This window comes from Desmodus rotundus, chromosome 4 (genome assembly GCF_022682495.2).
Source record: "Desmodus rotundus isolate HL8 chromosome 4, HLdesRot8A.1, whole genome shotgun sequence".
In the NCBI taxonomy this organism is placed as follows: Eukaryota; Metazoa; Chordata; class Mammalia; order Chiroptera; family Phyllostomidae; genus Desmodus; species Desmodus rotundus.
This window is the reverse complement of record NC_071390.1, coordinates 33,719,433-33,745,101: the sequence shown is the minus strand read 5'-3', so window position 1 is coordinate 33,745,101 and position 25,669 is coordinate 33,719,433. Positions and strand designations below refer to the sequence as shown.

At 37.1% G+C, this 25,669-nt stretch overlaps 1 protein-coding gene across 2 annotated transcripts in view; it reads right to left on the bottom strand.

Moving 5' to 3' along the window:
* Positions 1 to 25,669, bottom strand: part of PRKG1 (protein kinase cGMP-dependent 1) — a 1,161,962-nt gene that overhangs the window by 200,960 nt on the left and 935,333 nt on the right. For both annotated transcript variants that reach the window (XM_024563402.4, XM_045197730.3), the window contains exons 6-7: positions 18,646 to 18,723; positions 10,220 to 10,314 (exon numbers count right to left, since the gene is read on the bottom strand). In XM_024563402.4, coding sequence (XP_024419170.1) covers positions 10,220 to 10,314; positions 18,646 to 18,723 — 173 coding nt within the window. The remainder of the gene's footprint in view (positions 1 to 10,219; positions 10,315 to 18,645; positions 18,724 to 25,669) is intronic.

The following is a 25,669-nucleotide window of genomic DNA, read 5'->3' as shown; positions in this document are numbered from 1 at the left end:
GATGGGGTGGAAGTTGGTCTGATGCAGCTACAAGCCAAAGATGTCAAGGATCGCCGGCAACCACCAGGGGCTACACACAGGTGTGGAACACATTGTTCCTTAGAGTTTTCATAGGGAACCTGGCCACGGTGACGCCTTGATTTTGGACTTCCCTTCTCCAGAACTGTGAAAGGATGAATTTCATCGTTTTAAGCCACTCAGTTTAAGCCACTGTTATGGCTATCCTAGAAAACTAATACAGAGGGATTGTCATAACCACACTGTCTGGAATGGGTAGGAGGTAAGAAAAAGTGGACACAGGGAGACCAGTTAGGAGGCTGTACTGCAATCCAGGTGACGGGCTGAATCTGTGGGAGTAATGATGGCAAGATTCGGGTGATGGCGAAAGTTATTGAAGAGGTAGAATCAACAGGATTAGCTATCAGTGACATGGTTATTTCAAAAGAGGAAACAGTCAAGGATAAATGTCCAAATTTCTGGTTTGAGAAACACTTATTGCAATAGTGATCGTTTGCAAGGGAATAGATTTGAAGGGTGGACAGACAGAAAATGAGTTTACTCTTGTCCAGGCGCCATTTGAGGTACCTGAGTGATATCAAAGTGGCCATGCCCCATAGAAAACTGAATTGGGAGCCCAGGGAAAAGTTTTGGGATGAAAATATAGATTATAATATTGCTGTGACCCTTTGTGCTTCTCCTGCATCATTACTTAGCACACTCTTTTAATCAATGTTTCCCTGTAAATCTGCAACAAGAAAGTAAGCTGAAACCAGAGAATCAAGAGAACAACTCCTTTTGGGGAACACTGCTCTGCCCAGCAGGCTAACCTTTGGTATTTCTGCCTCTGCCTCTTACAGATATAGTGATACTAAAAAAGCAACTCCGTTTCTTCTCAGACACTTCTACAAAATGAAGCTGGCTCTAAGTATGGGTGGCTTTTTGGCTTTGAGCTTTAGCCAGAAATACAGGACAACAAGGGAAACAAAATCCCACAAGGCGTTCTGTTGTATTTCACATAGATTATACATTATAATCCTCACAAGAACAATGGTCACTAAAATCCAAATTAATTTTAATCTTCACTAAAACCCAAAAAGAAACAAAACCAAAACCAAGCCTCAAGTTCTGGGAATAGAAATGGGTTCGAAGGTTAGAGGCATGCACTGGAGTGGGACAGGAGAGCTCACGAAGGGGCCGGAGAGGGGTCTGGCCATGGCCCCATCAAGACGAAGACTGAGACTGAGCCCTTCACAGGGCCAGAGTCCGGGAGCATTTCTATACACAAGATTCAAGCGTTAGAAATAACTCTCTCTGCTGTCAAGCAGATTTACCCTGACAGAAACAGAAACCTTGCAACTAAAAGATCTAAACTCTTTCTACCCTATCTTTATGATGTACAAGAACATCAATTTAAAACCTGACCTTACAGAGGCAAATATAAAACATAAAAACTCCACAGAGACTCTCCAATAACCTGGCACGAGGGAATCCCTCAGCCCACCCACTCCATTGAAAAATGGGCATGCAGTCAATACAAAAATACCAAAAAGAGCCCCGCGGGCTATAATAAACCATGCTATAGGGAAGTTAACAAATATGGCATGTGCTAGACTTTGCACCCTAAAGTTGAAGGTAATAGAAAATTTTAAAGAATTTGATATTTTCAAGACAATTAATAAAGAGATTAAGCAAATAAATAAAATATAACTAAAAATAATATCAAAGATTTTTGAAGACAATAATAAAATAACAATAATAGTTTATATTTATTGAACACAGTATTTGCCAGGCATCATTCTAATATGCAGACAAGCTACATAGATCATTTGGTTTATTATTCACTTCAATCCTGTGTAGCAGATACTATTATCCCTATATTATAAACCATGAACCTGAATCTCAGAAAAGTAGAGAAAAGTAAGATGAAACACCTTATAAATGATGGAGCTGGGATTTGAACCCAGGAAGTCCCATTTCAGGGCTCATACTCCTAACCAAGCAGAAATTCTAAAAATATTTTTTAAATAGTCATTGGAATCTACTTGGTGGACAGTTTGAATTTAAGATTTGATATAGTTGAAGGGCCAAGTAGAGAACTGATTAATGGATCTGAGAGAATTTGCCTAGGTTTCATTACAAACATAGAACAGAATGATATGAAGGACCTGTAAGACGAGGTAAGGTGAAAACAAATGAGAGAACAGAGAAAGTGGGGGAAAATGAATAGGCAGAGATAGTGCTAAGAATTTTCTAGAACTGAGGGAAATTACATTCTCAGAAGAAAGGAACACACAAACTCATATGAAAGAGGAGTAAAACATATCTGTACTTACTTTATAGCAAAAATGCAGATCAGAGACAGATAGCTACCAAAAAAATACAGACATTACTTATAGTGATTAGACTGTGCATGCCAGAGACAATGAAGTAATATTTAAGGTGCTGAGAAAAAAATAAATTTTAACCTAGATACCTATGCATTACCCAATGCTCATTCACATCGGCAAAGGCAAAAAGTATAAATAGATCATCTCTGAACAATTACTAAAGGATGAACCCTAAAGGAATAAGCTGAATATAATAAACAACATTGGGAAAAGTACAGTAAATTCTCACTTAATGTCATCAATAGGTCCTTGGAACTGTGGTGAAATGACATACAAGGAAACCAGTTTTACCACAGGCTAACTGATATAAAGAAGAGTTAAGTTCCTAGGCACCTCATCATTTTAATTAAACAATGTTGTTGGACAACCTGCTGTAATAGGTAAACCAAGTTACTAAACTTAAATAAGTAGTGTCTGAAAAAATATATATAGTAATAATAATGACTAATATGTGAGGATTTACCAACCAGATGAACTATAGACTACAAATCTCAATAGAAAGTGGGCAGGAGTAATTTGAAGTTAAGTACATTTAAGATTCCTGTATCTTTCAAGAGAAGGATAGATCTATTTGTTAGATATACATATTAAAAATGTAAAGATTAATTACTAAAAGAATAGAGAAGAAAGATAAAACTTCTAAACTAAGGAATAACACAAGCACAATTTGTATGACAGTGGAAGGGAAAGAAAAACGATATACAGACCCCAAATGAAACAGAATGAGATTTCACATGTGTAAAATTTTAAACACAAATAACACAAGCTCATACATGTTAATGTTTATGTATGTATATGTTTTCTACACATATTTATGTAAACACAATAAAATTAAATGCACCCTCAGTGAGGATTCATACAACCAACTCTAGGATGAGGGTCGTGGGACGGAGGGAAAGTACTGGTGGAAGATACCAAAGAGGCTTGAATTGTGTCTATAATGTTTTATTTCCAAATAAATAAATGATTTATGCTATATCCAATATTTGTTAGATCATTTTATATGCTATCATTTTATTAACCAAAAAAAGAGAAATCCAAGAAATGGACTCAGAAACATTACCTAACTTCCCCAAGACCACAGTCCATGAGGAGAGAATCTGGGGAAATGAAGACTTCTGAACTGACTTGGCTGATTTATTTTTGCATTCACAAGGGCAGGGCCTGGCATGCAGTGTAGGTGTTCAGAATGATGGGCAACAGCTAGGATAGTTCCTGAAGGAAAGGGCCTTGCTGACTGTGATTTGCTATTAAATGCCACCACTTAACTAGGGTGGCCCAGAGCTGCACTTGGAATCCAGGGATCTGTTCTGGTTGAAAAGAGGCCACATTTCAAGAGAAGCAGAGTCTGTGCCCTCAGGAAACTTAGAGATCATCTAATTCAACTGGCTCAGTTTACAGATTTTCAGAAACAAGAGACTCAGAGAAGTTAACTGGCCTGCTCAGTTATATAATCAGTGAGTAGTTAACTCAACATCTAAAGCCATGCCAATCATATCAAGTGCTCTAAACTTTACTCAAGAATAGCAGAACATTGTTGGAATTGGGGATGGTGATATAATGATAATGGTGATGGATTCTGATGTTACTGATAATGATAATGAACATAAAGATTACGGTGGTAGTGATGAGAGCAGCAGGCTTTTTCTGAGCACTAATCTAAATTCTAGGTAGTCACTCAAATGCTTTATAAGTGTCCCCTTGATTACTTCTCACGGTAACTCAAAAAGTTAGAGACAATCATCAGTTCCATTTCAGATGAAAGAAGAGCCTCTCAGGGTCTCATAATTTCTAAATGACAGAGTGGATTACAACCCAGGCAGTCTGACTTCTGAGCCAAAACTCTTATCCATATGCTATGCTGAAAACTCAAATATTAGGAGGAGGTGTAAGTGGAAGCTCGATCTTATCTCTCTTGGGTTCATCTTAGTCTTAAATATTTCTAAATACTACAGATCCAAATGGCTTAGAATTTGACATCATCTGATGCCCATGTGAATTCCATATGGTTTCAAGTCAGGTAGAGATCTTGAAGCCATAGTATAGTAAGTCAGAGTGTAGTTGGATTGATACATGGGTGTTTGGGCTAAACCTGAACTAATTTCTCTTAAATACAACTTTAGTTTTCCTGTATATAAGGAATGAGAACTTTTGTAAAGAGTAAAACATTTTGCCCTTTCTCTGGAGTGAAAAAAAAAATCATTATCATAGAAAAAAATAATGCTTTAGGCAAACAACGCTGAGTAATTTGCATGATGTCAAACAAACGAAGTGAAAACAATGTGACCCCAATTTTTCTTTTAATGGATGTTATTGATTAATAAATGCTGATAATATAGATTATAGATTGGCTAGATTTATGGCTCTACTGTCTCCATCCAACAAGGAAATAAAACATTCCTTCTAGAGGCAGAGCTATATAGTGCAGTTCTGGGGATAGGTGAACTGAGGTCACGTTTCAGCTCATTCAATTATCTACCGTATTTTCAACACTAGAATTGGGAAGTCTTAAATCTAAAAAGAATGATCAAGATACAAAGAAATGGGAAGGTGTTTTGTATTTATGGTTAAGAATAATCAACATTATTAAAATGGCCATGTAACCTGAAGCAGTATATAGATTTAATGCAATCCCTATCATAATCCAAACAGCATTTTTTTACAGAAACAGAACAAAAAAATCATCAAATTTGTATAGGACTACAAAAGACCCTGAATAACCAAATAAATGCTGAGAAAAAAACCAAACCAAACCAAATCAAACCAAACCAAACCAAAGTAAAGCCAAAGAATCAGACTCCCTGACTTCAAACTATACCACAAAGCTACAATAATAAAAACAGTAAAGTACTGGCAGGAAAACGGACACACAGACCAATAAAACAGTATTCAGAGCCCAGAAATAAACCCACACATATATAGGCAAGTAATGTTTGACAAAGGAGCCAAATACATACAACGGAAAAAAGGAAAGCCTTTTCAGTAAACGGTTTTCAGAAAACTGGAAAGCCACTTGCAAAAGAATGAAACTAGACTTCTATCTGACACCATACACAAACATTACAGTAATTCAAATAGATTAAGGACTTCTATGACCTGAAACAATAAAATACATAGAAGCAAACATAGGTACTGAACTTACAGAGCTTGGTCTCAGAGGAATTTTGGTGAACTTGACTCCAAAGAAAAGGAAAATAAAAGTAAAAATATATAAGTGGGACTACATCAAACTAAAAAGCTTCTGTACAGAAAAATCTCAAAAATCACCACCAACAAAAAAGACAACAAACTAAATAGAAGATACTTGCAAACAATACTTCTGACAAAGGGTTAATTTCCTAAATACATAAAAAATTTACATAACAACAAAAAAGAAAGAACCCAATTAAAAAATGGGCAGAGAACCCAAATAAACTCTTTTCCAAATAAGACATACAGAAGGCCAACAGATGTATTTTTTTTTAATGCTCAACATTACTAGTTATAGGAAAAACGTAAATCAAAAACACAAGATACCACATCACAGCTGTGAGAATGGCTATTTCCAATAAAGTAAGAAATAACAGATGTTGGAGAGGATGTGGAGAAGAGGGAGCCCTTGCACACTGTTGGTAGGAATGTAAGCTGATACGGTCACTATGGGCAGTGTGGAAGTTCCTCAAAAAGTTAAGAGCTGAGCTACCATACGACCCAGCAATGCCTCCTCTGAGTATCTAGCCAAATTATTTGTAATACTCATTCATAAAGATATCTGTACCCCTATGTTGTCTGCAGCATTATTCACCACAGCCAACACATGAAAATATGCCTTACGCCCTTTGTGTCCTCAGTGCCCTTTGACAGACGAATGGATAAAGAAGATGTGGTGTATATATGCAAAGGAATACCACTCAGCCAAAAAAAAAAAAGATAAAATTTGCAACATTTGTGACAAGGTGGATGGATCTTGAGAATATCATGCTAAGCAAAATAGGTCAGACAGAAATGTACAAGAACCATATAATTTCAGTCAGTGTGGAACAGAAAACAAAAAAGCAACAAGCAAACAAAGAAAACAAAGTCATACATACAGACAACAGAATGGTAGTTACCAGAGGAAAAGGGAGTAGGGAGGGTAAGGAGAGAAAACAGGGTCAAATATATGTTGACCACAGAAGACTAGACTTCGGATGATGAGCACACAATAGCATATATAGAAGTCATATTATAAAGTGGCACTCCTGAAATTTATATAATGTTATTAACCAATGTTACTCCAATAAATTTAATTTAAAGAAATTTTAAAGGATGTTCAAGAATTTATTTCAATATTACTAATTTACCAATATTTTAATGATCTGCTGAACATTCTCATAAAAACAGAACAAAAATGCCCACTACATATAAATTTTATTTGTGAGAAAACAACAATCTGAAATGCTGTATTATTGTACCTACAGAGAATATGAACTATAAAATTGATCTTTTAAGTATAAAGAATCGTTTGGGTTGCAAGGAAGCATAGCTATTACACAGAGGAATATATAAATTGCCCAAAAGACTATATTCTGAAGTTACAAAAAATTAAAGATATTTAGAGGGGGGGAAAGTGAGACAAATCAATTTGATATGTGAAAAGTATAAGTTTCTTGTGCAAAAAATTAAAATTCAAAGAAAAGATCAGGAAAGGGGAGCATGGGACACAGAGTGAAAAATAGAACATGGACATAGAACATCAAAACATTTCAATACCAAATCATCAAACAAGCAAATAATCAAGAAGGGTTGACCTAATAGGCTCCCTTCAATTGCATCTAATCATAGAGATTGAAAGAGGAATATCTGATTGATCGAAATCACAAAATGCCAGCTCAGAGGTCAAATCATTCGCAAAAATGTTTTGTTTGCTTGTATTGCTTTTTAAAAAAAAAATCAAGTTACAAAATAACATTTCATATATTTTTAAATACCTAGGTTTTTTCTGCCTTCCCTAAAAAAATAAAGCATAGCAATAACCTGGAGGACAGTAATTGCTATTCTTTTTACAAAAGACTTTCTAGTTTGCTACCAGTTTTACTCACTGTATTTGTACTCATTTACATTGCCAGCCTGACCCCTATAGTCAAGTGAGCTCAGAACCCCGTACTCACCTTAAAGCAAACACAAGCAGTGAAGTGCAATCCCAACAGCAGAAGGGATTGCAAGATTCAGCATCATCAGAGAGGCTCATTTGTTCATTCATTCATTCACTCAACATAAACATGTTGAGTATCGAAAAGTGCCAGATGCTGAGCTCAGAGCAAAATAGAAATATTTGGAACTTCCTTTCAATATGCCATCATAGCCCTGGATGTATACCAAGATGTGTATAATGGAGAGATGAGGACCAAACACTGGCGAACTCAGGAAGTGAAATGAGAAATTGTAAAGATTGTCAGCAATTACAGGGATCTCAGAGGATGGGGAACTTAAAGAAGGAAGGGGGTGCTCAACAGTGTAAAACTGTGGCTGACAAGTGAAGTCAAGTGAAGATAAAAGAAAGACGGTTCCTTGATGTAAGCAGCAAATCCCTGGTGGCATTTAGGAGTTCACTTAGGGTAGACTGATAAAGCCAAATTGAGTAGCGATAAAATAGTAATAGAGAGCGTAAGAAAGAAAGAGACGGGGGTAGGCTGGGACTGAGTGTTCAGGGTAAGGGTGTCCGGGCGGTGAAAGAATGGCTAGTAAAGAGGGCTGAGTATGTTGAAAGAGAGTTTTAACCACAGGTAGTTCACAGAATGAGCATAGGCCAGAATGAATTCAATCTAGACAGAATACTACTAACTTAAATTTTGATATCATAGCAAAATTTGATATCTTTTTTTATAAATCATATCCTCAAGTTTACTTCTTGAAGACACATTGTAGGAAGGTGTTTTCATCATAAAAGCTTTCTTTAATTGGCACCGAAATTCAGTGGCAGTAAGCTGCAAAAGAAAATCTGTCAGCTCTCAATTATGTTTTATTCTCTGGTGCTCCACTTGTGATCTCACCAGAAATGATTGCAAATGTTCCTGGTTCTTTGGCTCTGCAGGAAATCACAATTTCCATGGAGCATTTAGTCTTGGGCCGGTGAAATTAGGTGGTATTATTCTCTAGAATCTTCTGCATGTATAATAATCAAGGGAAAGAAAGATTAAACTACAAATGATATGTTTGTGCATTTTATACTAGGAAGATGATGTTTACTGCATTCTTTTGTGTGTCTTCATCAGATAGGATCAAACAAACGCAGTAAAAGAAAAAAAAGAAAGTCAAATGCATTTAGTTCTCAGTTTTCATAAGATAATATGGCCCAAGTAAGATGACATCAAAATTACTGCTTCATTTCTGTAGCTTGGAATAAAGGAAGAAAATAAGACCTGGCAACTACTTGTGGCTTAAAAAATAAAAACTCCCTAAAGTGAAGGGATTAAGTCAAAATTGGTACTTACAAAATTGTCACAGGGATGGAAAGTACAGCACAGGGAATATAGTCAAAATATAATAATAACTATGTATGGTGCCAGGTGGGTACTTGAATATTGGAGCAATCACTTTGTATGTGATTGTCTAACCACTGGGCTGCACACCCGAAAGTAATACAGAATAATTCTGAACCCTGCCAGATGTGGCTCAGATGGTTGAGCATAGTCTTGCGAAGTGAGAAGATCACCGGAAGGGTTCCAGGTCAGGGCACATGCCCAGGTTGCAGGTTCTGCCCCTGGTAGGGGAGCATGTGAGAGGCAACCCATCAATGTTTCTCTCCCTCTCTTTCTCCCTCCCTATCCCTCTCTCTAAAAATAAATAAATAGAATCTTAAAAAATAATACTGAATGTAAACCATAGTTGAAAAATAAAATTAAAAACCTCAAACTATTTCTTTACAGTACTTTTAAGCAAATTACTTACATGATTTTTAAAATAAAGGCACAATTTGAAATGGAAGCAGAACTGTTCCAAACATTTGAGGAATATGTTATATCCTATTATTGTTCCTTTGTAAGACACTTCTGCATCTGGAATTTGATGCGAAAATAAGTGCTTATGGATTATTTCTTACTCAGGTCGCTTATTATATGCACAGCCCTGAACTCTGTACCCACGGATCATTGAGATGCGCTGTTTGTTGGACAATAAGAGTAGAACTCCCAAAGATATATCTGTCATGCTAATCATGAGCTCTGTCTATTGAGTGGTAGAGTCAGCTGAGTTCTTCTTCCATTAGATACGGGAAAAATCCCAAACGCTTACTTCTCGAGGTCTCAGTTTCCAAGCGCAGTTTCAGTGAACTTGCTGTACAGCACTCCGAGTCCCTCCTTCAGAGCCCATGCAGAGTGAATCCGGGTATGTGTAAGTTACCTCCGTGCCCCCTCCCCCCCATTACCGTAAGCAGCAGGGACAACAACCTGCCAGAGGTGAATCCCAGCCGGCCCTCACTACCTTCGGATCCATTGTTTGTACAATCGGGTTTAGGGGATTCCAAAATTCTCAACCATCTTTCTGTGATTCTGAGGAAAACTGTTGTACAAAGTAAGCGTGGCAGAGACGTTCCCTCTCTTTGAGAGTCTTTATAGAGATTGCAGTTAAACACGAAGCTGAGAAATTTTCCTATTAATTTAAAAGTTACTTATTACAGAAGTTAACTACCAATCAATCCTAGATCCTATCTAAACAAATTACATTTCCAGCTGGAAACAAACAAAAATGATCGAGTTCATGTCTGTTGTTAGGATCAGCACTGGAAGAGCCTATATTGTTACGACAGGAATATCTTTAAGACAGGAATTTATGTAGTACTTAACCCAAAACTGTCTAATGTTTTATCTACTTACCCCTGCAAGGCTTTCTCTCCAAACCAATCTCCTTTTCCTAAAGTTCTAAGAAAGATTGGGTCTTCGCTTGGTGAGTCTTCACGAGTGACATTGACCTACAAATAGAAACAATGAAAGTCTGTATCCACTGAAAACCCTGGATGATCGAATGAACACTAATTGATAATGCTAATTATATCTCCTTTTAAAATTCATATTTATGGGAAAAACAAGTGTATTATCACTAACAGAGCCAAAGAAATTACCTCCAAACATTTTCAATACTTTCAAGTTGTTTTAAATAATAGTGAATTATTTAGAAATTTGAATTTCATTTACTCCTCATCCTGATTCCCATTTCCTACCTCCTATGAGACAACCATTATAATAAACTTAGTGAACATTTCTCCAACCCTTTTTTATGTGTTTATGTGCATGTGTTTTTAAAATATACGAATAGCATAACATGGTATGTATCATTCTGTGACTTACTTTTTTCTAACATTCTTTTAATTATGTGTTCCATGCTGTTAGATATAAATAAAGTTCATCCACTGCCTTCCTGTACTCTGTGCATCCCTTATGTATCCAATTCCCTGTACTTGGACATGTATGTTGTTTGCATTTTTTTTCCTACAATGAACATCTCTCTACATAACTCTACATGTGCATCTCATTTTCTGTAGGACATGTCTATCTCCTTCCTCAAGAAGAATCCAGCCTTCATTCAAAGGCCAGTCACATTTTCATGAATTATTCCTGCAGGTCTCTAACTGAATGTATTCTTCATGTCCCTGAATCAAGAAACGCTCCATTCACCAGCATTTCTTATTTAAAATCTATAGAAACTGCATATATGTCTTTTTTAAATCATAATAAATATGTCCTTCTGTGACATAAAAAAAGAAATGGATATTTATTTGGTATTCTCTACAATTTCTAATGAGCACTTAATAAAGAGTTGCAAACTGTATGAACAGAAACCCTTCCTCACTAACGAGGTATCTTGCCCCGTCCAGGACTTGCGAGTTGAGACCGTCCGCAGGAGGCCAGGAATGCAGGAAGTTTTACCTTCGCGTGAATGCACTACCCACTTCCGTCTACCGCTATTCATACTGCTGGCTACACGTCTCCCAGAACGGCGCAACACCTAAAATACACAAGCCTGGAAAATGAAGTAGAAACACTAATTTCTTGAGACAATGCCAGATACTAAATACATTTAAAAATATTATGCTTCAAGGTTTTGACTTTAGAGACTGAATGTCAAAGACTAGAATTTTTCTAAGTATCAAGAAGGTCTCTGAAGGGTGCAAGGAATTCAGCTATTATTCTCCACTGATCCATTTGACTACTCCTCCACACAGTGTTTCAAATTCATGGAAATGCGTTTCTTAACAATCTTATCGCTAAGCTGTACCACAGAGATGCTCATTTGCATGTTGATGAGGCTTTTACAGATGTGCAGGGAAATGCCCTAGCACAGTGATTCTCAAACTTGGGTGTGTGTTTGGCCAGGGGTGGGGGGAGGGCAGTGGAGGGAGTGTATATTTAAAATAAAGGTTTCTAAGGTTCTGATGCAGTGAGTTTTAGAAATCTGAATTTCAAAAGTTTAATCATGTAGAGACCAATCTTTGACAAACATTGATACATCATCAACTTTCCGAACCTCAGTTTCCTCATCCGCACAATGAGGCAATTCAACAAAACTATTTCAATCTCTCCTCCTAACTGTTAAAAAATGTCAAGGACTAAGGTATACTACACTACAAGTTAAGATCATTAATTCAAAATTAGATATAAGGATATATTACATAACCGTACATTTGAGATTTGATTAATAAAAATCTATTTGAAATTTAAAATGGCAGATTTAAGCAGGCCATGGGGAAATTTAAGTGCATATTAAAATGTTCTTTAAAAAGGCGTTATTGAAATGCACCAACAGACATAAAAAGTGGGCCATCTACAGAATAAGCCACTTTCTGCTTATATGATGTGAGGAAAAACCTAACCAGTCAAAAATATAATGTGAAAAAATATGTAGCTCAAAGAGTAAGAATAAAAGCTTTCCTTTAAAGTTGTAATTTCCATAATTATTCTTTGTATGTATAATGAATCATTCTAAATATGAAAAGACAACAGTTATGGACAATTGCATCTTTAATTCTGAAGACATTTCCGAGTAGAAAAGGTTAAATATATAGAGATAGCCTCTGTCACCCTGGCCTGTATATTTATTATTTTCATTTAAGCTACAAAGTGCTTTATGACCCACAGTGCTGTAAGAAGGAATGAGCTATGGAGCCTTAAAGATAATAATTAGTCTGTTTGGAACCCATGTTACCTGGCCAAGTTGTCCAAAACATGAGAGGCTTATCATGGGGGGGGGGGGGTGTAGGTGCACATGTTGTGTGTGAATTAAATGAGAAAACCTATCCAAGTTCCTCTTACTAGTAAGTGCCCCAAAAAGTCAGTTGTGTTTTCTATATTTTTCACTTTCTTCTATTTCTCTAATTTCCTATATCAGAAATTCCATGCATTTGATTGTAAAATAATTATCTTTTATCACTATTTCTCTTTTATCATTGTCATAAAATGCTATTTAGAACATTAACTTCTTCTAGCTCTAAATAGATAGAAGAGAGCATGTGTATTTTTATGTTTTTTAACTTATCTATATGTTCATTTTCTATAAGACATATATGTAGCCTTATAATTTACATGTTTAAAACGATGTAATTTTTATTTTTTGGTTATTGTATAAATTATGCGCTTATTGTCAGTACAGTCATAGCTCATAGAGAACGTATGAGAACACATTGCCATGGAATGTGAAGCCACATGAACACTAAATCTATGTCTTAAGTGTGTGTCTCATGAAGCACAGCATTTCAGGTAGGGTGCATGTTAAAAACATGAAGGAAAGACTCAATTAACAGCAAGATGAGTCTATTTCCTTTTTATTTTTCTTTCTAGGCTATGATGTTTCTTATTCTCTTTTTGGCAATTTTCCCAGTTTTATGGAGATATAATTGACATTCATCACTGTATAAATTTAAGGTGTACAGTATAATGATTTGAGTTACAAATATTGTGAAATTATGACCACAATAAGTCTAGCTAATACCCATCATCTCGTACAGACACACAACAAAGAGGAAAGAAATGTTTTTTCCACTGTGATGAGAATTCTTAGAATTTACTTTCTTAACAACTTTAAAGTATATCATGTATCATACATAATAGCTACAGTAATTATGTTGTACAATATATCCTTAGTAATTATTTATCTCATAACTAAAAATTTGTACCTTTTTCAAAATAGGAATTAGACATTTAAAAATGTCACATAAAATTAATCTCTAATTCCAAAACCTTCAATAAACAATATGAATGTGTTCAACCAACACATTTAACCAAAAACAACTTAAAAGGAAAATAAAGTTTTAGTACAGACATAGTGGGTTCTATAAACAAAGCCAGGTAAACATGTTTATTATAAATAAATCTGGATTTTATAGACTTTGTGTGGCAGACCCAGTTGGAGAAAAAGGGTTAGTCAGGTAAACATTTTCTTATCTAACTAAGGAATTTCAAAACCAAAGCATTTTCCTATCTGTGTGATTAATATATTATAAAAATGAAGAAGGCCACCCTGTCCGGTGTGGCTCAGTTGGTTGGGCATCATCCTGCAAAGCGAAAAGTCGCCGGTTTGATTCCTGGTCAGCATACATGCCTGGATTGCAGGTTTGGTCCCCAGTCAGGGCGTGTATAAGAGGCAGCTGACCAATGTTTCTTTCTCACATCGATGTTTCTCTCCCTCTCTTGCTCCCTACCTTCCCCTCTCTAAAAATAAGTAAATAAAATCTTTTTTTGCTCTATTTTTAAAAAAATGTTTTATTGTTGTTCAATTACAGTTGTCCCTATTTCCCCCCCATTACTCTCCCCTGCCCTATCCTTCCCCCACCTCCCTCATTCAATCTTCCCCTGACCTCCAGTTGTCTTTGTCCTTGGGTCCTTTCTACATGTTCCGTGATCCTTCCCTTTCTTTCCCCAACTAAATAAAATCTTAGGAAGAAAAAAAATAAAACTGGAGTCCCCAAAGTGGTACCTTTTCAAATAATGTTCCGCACACATTGCTCAAAAACTGGTCCCATTTTTTTCAAAACCAAAATATCTCCTAATGCAGAAGCACTCTTTAAGGATCTATAAATGACAGTTTGGGGCATGTACAGGGAAAGAAATTTTTTCTGAGCTTGAAGTTTGCCTACATTTTCTGAATTTTAATTTAAATTCACTGTGGGGTAAGATCTATGATTTCTGTGAGTCTGATTTGACCATTGAACCTTCTGTGAAACACAGCAGTAAGTTAGAATCTCTCCCCATTATCTCCCCCACCCTCCTCCTCCAAAACAGCTATGGAGAATTTCATGTTCATGATTTTCTTGGGAAGGTTTCTAATTTAATCTGTGTGCACATAGGTACTCACACACACACATACACCTCACTCCATGCATAAATGTCATATATTTGCCTTTCAATTTTATATATATATATACAAAAATAGCAAATATTTGCCTGGTTTTAAAGTTTATATAAACAATATATCACACAAATTCTTCTACAATTTGTTTAGTTTGATCAGTATTTTACTTGAGATTTATGCAATTCATCTATGTTATTATATGTAGCTTTAGTTCATTTTCTGTTTCCATATTATCCCATTATATAAATATAAACATGTGACTTATTACATCTTCTGTAGATGTAAATGTGGATTTCTTCAGGTTTATTTTAAAGTTATATTTTGATTTTCTTGTGTTATTAACATTACTATGAATATTTTGTACATGTTTTTGATGTGCATAGATCAACAGTTATGAATGATGAACAAGGTTGTAAAGTATATGCATATATAGTTTATAAGCATATACATATAAGCATATGTACATATAAAGCATATACATATAAAGTACATTAGACTTACCAGGTATTGACTCACTTGGTACAAAGAGGTCATACCATCTTATATTCTGACAACGTGAGTGGATAAAAGTTGATATTGTACTATATTTTGTCATCAACCCTTGTTATTGTTGAACTTTGATTTTTGCCAAGAAGGTTGGCATTTTCTTCATTAACAGAAGTACAGCATTTTTCACATTATTTTATGGGTCAGTTCCATTTTGTTTTGATGATGTGCCTGATCATGCTTTTTGCATATTTTTCTATTGGATTATTATTTTTTCATTCTTTTTAGTATTTATGTGTCTTGCCAAAGTTATTAATTTTAACATAATCACATATAACTATATTATTCCTTAATTTTTATACTTAATAAATATGTTTAAAAATTCTTTTCTATCCTGAGATGATAAAAGGATTCTTCCAATTGTCTTTTCCCCCTAATTTTTCCCTTATATTTAGGTCTGCAGTTTACCTCTCTGTACGGTGTGAGGTCAGGACCCAATTTTAAGAATTTCTCTATGGATATCCAGTTGTTTTGGGGTCTGCGTTGCCCATACTGTCTGAAATCAACTTTCCATACAGTCATGGATCTTTTTCTGAGCTCACTAACACCCTTAAGCACTTGTTAATTCTAAGCAAAGCCATGCGGTTTTAAATGGCATTTAATAGACAAATATTTTTTCAAGTACGCTTTTTTCTAATGGTGGCATATGAGGTATTTGAATAGAATCAGAAAATCAAATTGCATTTGAATGATTATTGGAACTCTGGAATTTTATCTATAAATCCAGCTCAATTTTTTCAGCTTGTTATTGGAAGACAGTTTATTTTTTGATGCAACACAAGGACATGTACATAAAGTTTTATGAAAGATACTTTTCATATCCTATTGTGAACCCTTTGTTGGGCGGTGGAGGGGACTGTCATGTTCTAAGGCAACTGGGATGGACCCTTAAAACACAGAGAACTAACTCAGCTCCTACTTGAGGCGGCACCAGGGTCCCTAGACATCAATACGGCCTTCTGCCTCAAGCTTTAGAAAAAACAGTTTGCATGGGTTTAATGAGGGGGGAAACAGATATTTCAAAGTTTAATTATAAACATTTTTCTCTTTGTGTGGACGGGCTTAATGGAAGAATAAAGACTGTTTAACATGTAAATAAATGGACTTGAACAAGGGGAAATCCACCTGTAGGTCCCTAGTCCCTGTTTTGTGTGTCTGCTGTGCAGCAATTCCTAAGCAAGAGTGGGTTTGGTGGCAACAAGAAAAATGTCTCAGCCAGGGTTACCCTTCGTAATTTGTTTAAAACGCATATGGAAACAAGTTTACATCTGAATACCTAAAACAAAACATACAGTTTTAGAAAATTTCAGTTCTACAACTTTGCCTACTTACCCAAACCTACCCTTATTACTGTTCTCTCTTCCTATTTCTTCCCATTGGGACCTAAGTGTGCCCATTTTCTGCTGTGTAAGGCTTACTGCAGTGATTCCAACACATTAATAATTAGAATATAATTATTATATTAATCTATCACATATTAATTATTTTGTAATTTATATAACTAGGAATCATAGCAGCTAAGTTGTTGGACCTCAAAAACTTGGTTAGGAAAAGCCTCGCTTAAAATAAATCATGAATGTGTCAAAAGAGTCTAATATATTCTCACTCCTTCCCTCCCAGAATCCCTGTGGTGCTCCAGAATATTGGCAAGAGAATCAGTTGTTGTGGTGTAATTTCCGTGTTATTTCTAATTAGACTTATTATGAAACTCATAAAACAGCATCACTAATGCACCTGTCTGCTGCTGAAACTGGTTAAAAACACAGCTTCTTTCAGCCGGCCCTGGGAACTTGCAGTAATAGGGTGTTCACACAAGCCTGTCAGAAGTGTATCTTACGTAATAAACACATCATTCCCTGAGAGCAAGGAATTAGCAACGTAATAAAGAGAAAATACAGCCGGGTCATGAGGGTAAAAAGCCTCCATGTGACCAGTGGAGTCATTTATATCCATGAAGATTTTCCATTTTTTCCTGATGTTTTTAGTCAATGCTAAGAAACAGAAGAGTAAATAAATGGTAGGCTCTAGCAATTTATATATAAAACACAAAATGCTAACGTTTCTTATCTTCTAACAATGGAAAAAACGAGACAGAGTTTTAACCATGACTATGGTCAGATGTCATTTCAGGATGCCTTTTTGGAAGCTTGTCCCTGACTTCTATTTCTACCCCAGGCTTTCTGATATCAGTCAAAAAATAGGTATATGATAGAAGTAGAAACATCATTTTCTTCCTTTAGTGTGACACACCACTGGTGTAAAACCTTGACATGGGCATATTCTTGATTCAAAATTAATCCAAAGAGAGTTTTCCAAAATACTATCCAACAAGATGCATAATGTTTCACATGTCCTGCTGTTGTGGCTCTTTAAATCTCTTTTTTATTTTAATATGAGCCATAAAGTACAAGATTCAGTCATATTTGTTAAGTCAGAGGAAATAGATTCACTTATTTTTAAGTAACAATTGTAAAAATAGAAATATAAATTCCCTTCCACTTGCATTTCCTTCCCCATCTCTTCCTACCTAACACATACAAATTCTTTTTAAGGTTCATTTATGATAAAGAAAAATAAGTTCAAATCATAGATTATAGTGCAATGATACTTAAATGCAAAAAAGATGATGACTTTACTGTTAAAAGAAATTTAAGATATTTTTAAAAAGATAGTAATAGCAATGTAATGAGTATCAATCTACATAAGCCCCAACTTTCCAATTCACTTGATTTCTTATTGAGTTTTAAATAAAAATTATAATAGACTCACAATATTGAAAAATTAAAACACTATAGTAAAGAATAAATTATAGCTTTTTGTTCATATCACTTGTATTCCTTATATTCATCCTTGCCCTATAATTTATCATTTTAATAGCTTTTAGCATTTATTCAATATTTATTTAGGAAGGTACAATAAAACATGGATATTTTCATACCCTTATTGCCCCCAGAGTGTTAAGCAAATCGCCTGTGGATACTACAACTAGTGTGTTTCAGAGCCAGGTTCAAACGGGGGCCATGTGATTTCAAAGTCCAGACGTTTCATGACAGCACTCTTACTGCTGCTAATGACTGAAAGCATTTTTTCCCTGTTACGGATTTTTTTAAGCAACCATCATCTTTTTCTTCTTAATTATATAATTTTAATTATGGAAATCTTCCCATTCATGCAGACATGTCAGTGGTATCTAGAATCATGATTATATTATAGCACATGGACTTTTTACTGGGCTTCAAGTTATACTTTTTCTTCCTTCTGCATTATTTTTGGGAAATTCATGCTTAAACATTCCTCTTTCGGCTTCCGAAAATGGAAAAACTGGTATAGTCCAGGACCATGTGTGTGCTGCCGGGGTCACTGTGGACCCCAGCCCCCTCCTGCATCACTCTCTTGTCCTAGCAGAGCTTACCTTTCCTTTGCTGATTATAAAGAACGTGTCCCCTCTTGCACCTTGCCTGATGATATATTCCCCATTTTCATAGTGCGTCTGAAAAACAGAAACAGCAGCAGAAAAAAAAAAAACATTAAGAAAAAAGTAATTTACCAAACAACTCAACCTCTCCCAATATCAGCTCCTGAGGGATGCATTCATCCCCCTGGAGTTTTACCAAAACCTAGAATCCATCATGGTTTAAGAATAAATAATAGTCAGTGAGCATAATAATTACAGGGAAGTCATTTCTATCATGCTCATTTTTAAAAGTATTTTGCTAATGCCATTGTTATGGATGATTACATTCATATATTTAAATCCATTCATTTTAATAGTTTGATGAAAATATTCTTTACTCCCATCAACTGAGCATAAAACAGCACAGCTGCTAATTAAACTGGTCTTCTGCATTACATTATTTGTTATTCTCATTTAGTTCTAGTATTCTCATAATTATAGCCTTTTTTTTTTTTCCTGAGAAATTACTGTGGCATCGAAAGATCTTCATTTTGAAACCATGTTGACTTTTAGTGAGGGTTTGATGGCCCTAGTTACTTTTTAAGGCACTGCTTCATGCTTTACTGTCCTTGCTTTGGCAATTTAGATTTGGCTCCATCCAACAGAATGTCTTAATTTTATGGACTGAACTCTGGTCCAGCATCTGTGAGCCCATGAACTACCAAATTAGGAGCAGAGTAAGGCTGGACGAACATTGTCGCAGTCAGTGGGTCGGTATTTCAGTATTCTGATTCTGACACAGCCACTAGGTTCCTTCCCAGAAGATAATTCCCAAACAGACAAAAGTAATTTCTGTAAGGGGAAGCAGGAAGAAATATATGGCTGGGTCAGGAGGTATAACTGCGAAATGAGAACTGTGTGCCATCTGGCCCTATCCTTCTTGGCAGCTTAGCAAGTGAGCCATATTTGGGGGAAGAAAATATTACTTGGCACACTCTTTAGGAAAGAGATTTCGTGTTTTGCATGTGACTTGGCTGTGATTTGTCTTTACGCTTCAACGCTGTGTTTCCGAACACTTTAGTCTATCTACTCTTAAAGTTGCCTTTCAGTTATACTTGACATTGAGACTAACCATAAATTCCTTATATATCAGAAAAGTTAACATACTGTTCCATTGATCTATGTAACAGAGAGCCCAGAAATGAACCCATGTCTCTATAGTCAATTAATATTTAACAAAGGGGGCAGCAGCATAAAATGGAGTAGAAATATCCTCTTCAACAAATGGTGTTGGGATACCTAGACAGCTGCATGCAAAAAAATGAAACTTGACCACCAGTTTGCACCATACACATAAATAAACTCAAGGTAGATAAAAGACTTAAATATAAGTTGCAACACCATAATAGTCCTGGAGGAGAACATAGGCAGGAAAATCTTAGATATTCCACACAGCAATATTTTCACTGATATGTCTCCTAGAGCAAGGGACATAAAGGAAAGAATATACAAATGGGACTACATCAAAATAAAAAGCTTCTGCATGGCTAAAGAAAACATCAGCAAAATGAAAAGGGAACCAACATATTTGCCAATGATACCTCAGACAACAGTTTGATTTCCAAAATACATAAAGAACTCACACGACTCCACTCTAGGAAGACAAACAATCCAATTAAAAAATGGGCAAAGGACCTTTCCTCTAAGGAGGATATACAGAGGGCCCTCTGTATAAATGAAAGCATGCTCAGCATCACTAGCCATCAGAGAGATGCAAATGAAAACCACAATGAGATACCACTTCACACAGGTCAGAAAGGTCATCATAAACAAATCAACAAACAAGTGCTGGCGAAGTTGTGGAGAAAAGGGAGCCCTAGTGCACTGTTGGTGGGAATGCAGACTGGAGCAGCCACTGTGGAAAACAATATGGAATTTCTTCAAAAAAATAAAAAAATGGAACTGCCTTTTGACCCAGCAATTTCACTGCTGGGATTATACCCTAGGAAGCCTGAAACACCAGTGCAAAAGAACCTATTTAATTTAAATATATTTAATTGATTTTCATTTAAATACTCATGTGGTCAGTAGTGACTGTATTAGATAGTGGCTAAAATGGAAAAGGGAGGAGTTATAATTTGTAGCAGAAGGGGAGGGAGAAGTGTGGAACACTCTTGATGTTTCTTTTGATGTGAATGGAGCTTAGTTAGTAACACTTTGGACCCCCCCCTTCCCCTTTCCCCACTCAGCAAAAGAGGAAGTGGCATGACTTATCTGACTGTAAATTTGGAAGTAATGTGTATGTTCATCTCAGCCTCTCAGCTCTTCTTGATCGGAGGCAGCTCCCGGAGAGGACTGGCATTCTCTGCTGCTCCTCCAGGGGAAGACTCTCCTCCCTGGCGTAGTGAAACCTGCCGCTGTCCAGACTTATGTGAGCGGCCAAGTCAGCCCAATTAGAGGATCCCGATCAGGAAGCCCATTTGGCTCTCACACCTAAGCTACATTCCCCAGTTTAGGCTTTATTAGTAATAATGGTAGTGCTTTAGTCCTCTTTATCTTACTGTTTGTCTTATTTTTCACTTGGTTCCAAATCCAAGAGCTCTCAAACCCTTCCAAACAGTCCAGTATGCAAAACGTTATCCTACGTGCAGTGCAGTCTTTTGTACTACGTGCTGCACAGTCTAGGAGAGATCTGACTCTCCCAAGGGCTTCACCATGGAGGAGATTCTAAAGCCCCAACAGAAGGATGAGAAGGAGGCCTCTGGATGTTAGGCAAGACAGAGCCGTCCCCGAAAAAAGAATTAGCACCTTTTTATGGTCACATAGTAGTAGACATATAATAGTTTGGGGGAAAAAATAGGAAGATGGAAATAAAAAGGACCTAAATTTGAAGAATTCTCAGCCATCTAAGCTCATTCCCCTCACTTACCTCTTTTTTAAAAGGCTATCCCTTTCTTTTCTACCTGTGTACTTAAAAAAAATGCCTAGTTATTCCATAAATACTTACTGAATAAATTTCTTAAATTATAAAGATATTTAGTCTCTCAGGTAATAAGAAGCCTGGAAGTGAAAAAGTTTCAGGGATGATTAATTTATTGACTCAACTATTCTCCCCTTAAGGACACAGGTCCCTTCCCTTGCTCAATGGGTTTCCTCTAACAGGATGGGTCCTCATCATCCCAAATGATGAAAAATGCCACTGCAGAAAAAACATAGGGACTTTTTGGCCAACCCAGTAACATGGTTCTTACTCTGTGCCACTAGGTTTTGGGGTGGTTTGTTGCACAGCAATAAATAACCTCAACAAACAGCTAGGGGGCTGTATCCTCCTACTTGGTTTCTGACTGCCCCTGGAGGCTCTCTGTCTCTGCTTGGTTCTAAAATCCAGAGCCTGCCAGCCACTGTGGTGAAAGATGGTATCTTCCCCATCTTTGGGGTCTCAGCTGAGAGGTGGGGGAACAGTCTGGAATATAGCCCAGTCAATCTCTATTTCTAGCACAGTGGGAAAAGCACATTCATGGCCTTCGTCTCAGGGGAACTTCGCAATAACCCAGTGAGGGGTTCCAATAGAGAAGCTGAGGCAAACTGAGTGACTAGCCCAAGGCCATGTCATTAATAAGAGGTGGTAGGGGTATTCAGTGCAGTACTCCATTCATGTCTCATCGTGAGTTGTGGTGGAGACAATGAATAGGAGGGGCCATGCCCTTTCATCTCCCCACTCCCCTCCCCTCCCCCACCAGTGGCTGGGTGGTTTAGCATGGGCAATAACCAGTATCTTTTACATCGCAAAGAAGAGATTTGTCCAAGTCACCCTTCAGTGATAAAGAAATAGATCGGTCACCATTCCCTGGTTCTAAGTGAAAGAAAATCCAACCACAACCAGCAAAATGGGAAGGAACTAAGTCACAAAACAGCGTAGTCCAAAGTTAGTGGCACCCGAAATGGCTGAATCCTGGGTGAAATCACGGTGCCTGACCCCGGCCTCTCTCCTGTCCTCACAGCTCTGTCTGCCACACATTAGCTTCTCGTGATGGCCCAGGGTGTACGAAGATGACAGTGGGCTCCCCTCAGTTCAGCCCAGCTGGCTCTTTCAGGATTTTAGTTCCTTCATCCCAGAGAACAGAAAGCCTGACAGGAATATCCAGTCTGTTTATTAATTCATGGAAATTGTCTATCTCCTTAATATAATCAGATATGGCTTTGTAGCTTGACACCCACAACTGCCACATCAATTATTTGAGCACAACTACACAGGTATTCACTGTTCAGATGCCCATGCTGCATAAGCTCCTGAAATTCAAGGGTCCAGGAAGAAGCGGTGGAGCAGTGCCCGAAGGCAGTCCAAGTCTGGGAAAGATAATACCAGGACCTGATGACTATGCTATCCCTACGGGCTCAACTGCGCCTGAGGGGAAGACGATTGTCATGCTGATTTTCCAAGAGTCCCTGTAATTATGTTACTCAAATGCCAGCAGTTTCACTGCTTTTTGAAGGTCATTTTGCTGCTCTGCCATTCTCTTATTTCAAATTAAATCAAAGAAAAATACAGGATTTAGAATCTGAAGAAACCTTAGAAACTATTAGGTTCCTTTAAAGGTTTCCATAGTTATTAGGATAAGAGCCAAACCCCTTAACATGGCCTACAACACTGTAGTTCATGTGTACAATGCTATCCTCTTCAAGCTCTTCTCACTCTCCCCTACCTTGCTGTTCAGCCCCTCTGGTCATCTTCGGTGCATTTCTCAACTGTGCCACACTGCCTCCTTGCCACCAGGCTGGTGGGCTCCTGCTGCTGCACCCCCTGTACCGCTCACCCACTGGTGTCCTGCTTCCTGCTCAGAGCTCAGCCTTCGCTGACTGGGCATTTCCCACCCCCTCACCCTGGCTAAATTAGGTACCTTTATTGTATGATTTTACAGTACCACATAGCTTCATTTCATTGCCCTTTTCTGAGCTTACAGTTATTTATTTACTTATGTATTTATTTAACCATATGAACATTTTAATGATGTTTTTAAGCAAATTTTAAGTTCTGTTGAAGGCGAGGGCAAGGACTGTGCCTGCTTTTGTTCACAATAATATCCTCAGTGTACACCGCAGGGCTTGGAACAGAACGGGAGCTCAAGCATATGAACTGCATGAATGAAGCAGCCCCCTTAATCTTCGTCCTTCTGGCACTGCCCATAGTCAACCCTTTAGAAGAGCCTCTCCCTTCAAGACTGTGCCAAACCCAGCTGTCTGTCACTATCTCTACTGCTAATTCCTTAATCCAAGCCAAAATCCTGTCTTGAACTTTCACAACGTCCTCCTCCTATCTGGCCTCCCTGCTTCTCCACTCACTACACACTAACCCATCTGTTCTCTTCACTGCAGCCAAAGAGACCTTTCAAACAGCAAATCAACTGAAATCACTCTACTGCTTAAAACCTTCCAATGACTTCTCCCTACAACTGACATCATAAGCAATCTAAGTGGTCTATCAAGTTCTCTGTATTCCGACCCTACACACATCTCTGTTCTCATCTCCTCCCATTCTTACCCTCATTAATTCTGTTTCAGAAGCACTGGCTCTTTCTCTCCCTGGTACTTACCAGATCGGGTCCCTCCTCAGGACTTTGTATTCTGTAGACCCTCCACCTAGAACACTCCTCGTGAAGATCTTTGTCATTGTCTTATTCCCATCATTCAGGCCTTTCCACTCATAATGTGCCCTTTCTATCCTAGAACCTTGTTTTACATTTCTTTGTTGGTGGTGTATTTAAAGCCTCTCCAAAGTTGTGTGGTTCCACTGGGCACTTTAATGACTGGTCGATGACAAGCCCAGCTGCAAAGCACAGCACACCTGAGCCTCTATCATACCCATTATCATTTGAAATTATCCTTCCTTTTTATTTGCTACCTGGGACCCTATCCCTGTCACCTGCTGCTCAGAAGATTTGGGAAACTTCATGTTATATCCATTGTTTCACTTAGAACAGTGCTTAGCAAACAATAGGCATTCAATATATAATCCAGGTTAAGGATAGATTTAGTCCAAACCCCTTTACTTTTCATGGGAAAGCTGAGTTATAAATCCTAGATTAGAGAGATGGGCAGAGAAAGAAAACTGACAGTATATCTAAATGTAAGCAAGGCATCACAGCAAGGCAATAACTTGGAATAATATTTCTGAAACTTGTGAGTTAAAAAAAGGCAATCTTATGTTTGCCACTAGGGAAAAAAATGGTATAGCTGCAGTTGCTCATGTGGATGTCTTTGTATTCTCAGAATTCAACATTAGTATAGATGTTCATTTAGACTATTAAAACCCTGCACATACTCGCTGACATTTGGCAGAAGGCTCAGTGTGACACTGAATACGGCACTTAGAAGTCTTGGAAGCTGCTCCTTGGTAAATATATATAATTCATTTTCACCTTTCAGATCAGACTCATAGTTTCTGGTATCAAATATACCATATTCGTTTAACTGAATTTATTTTGGTGACAATGGCTACTAAGATTATATAGGTTTCAATTGTACATTTGTATGCTGTGATACATCATCTATATATTACATCATGTTCCCACCACCCAGAGTCAAATTTTCTTCCAAATATTTGACCCCCTTTACCGCCTCCCCACCCCTCTTCCTTCTAGTAACAACCACACTGTTGGTTGTGTCTCTGAGCCTAGAGACTCCACCAAAGAACCAATAGAAACAATAAACAAATACAATGAAGTTGCAGGGTACAAAGTCAATGTACAAAAGTCCACTGCATTTCTATGTACTAACAATAAATTTTTTTAAAAAAAAAGAAGAGGTGGGATGGCTGGATGGCTGGGGTGGGGGGTGTGATGGGGAGGAAAATGCAGGCAACTGTACTTGAACAATAAAATAATTTAGAAAATAAAGAAATGGAAAAAACAATTCCTTTTTCAATTGCAATAAAAAGGATAAAATACTTATGCATAAACTTGACAAAGGTTGCAAATATACTATATTTTAACTGGTGATTTTATCCACAACCCCCAACTTTAAAATGATCTATATTTAAATATCA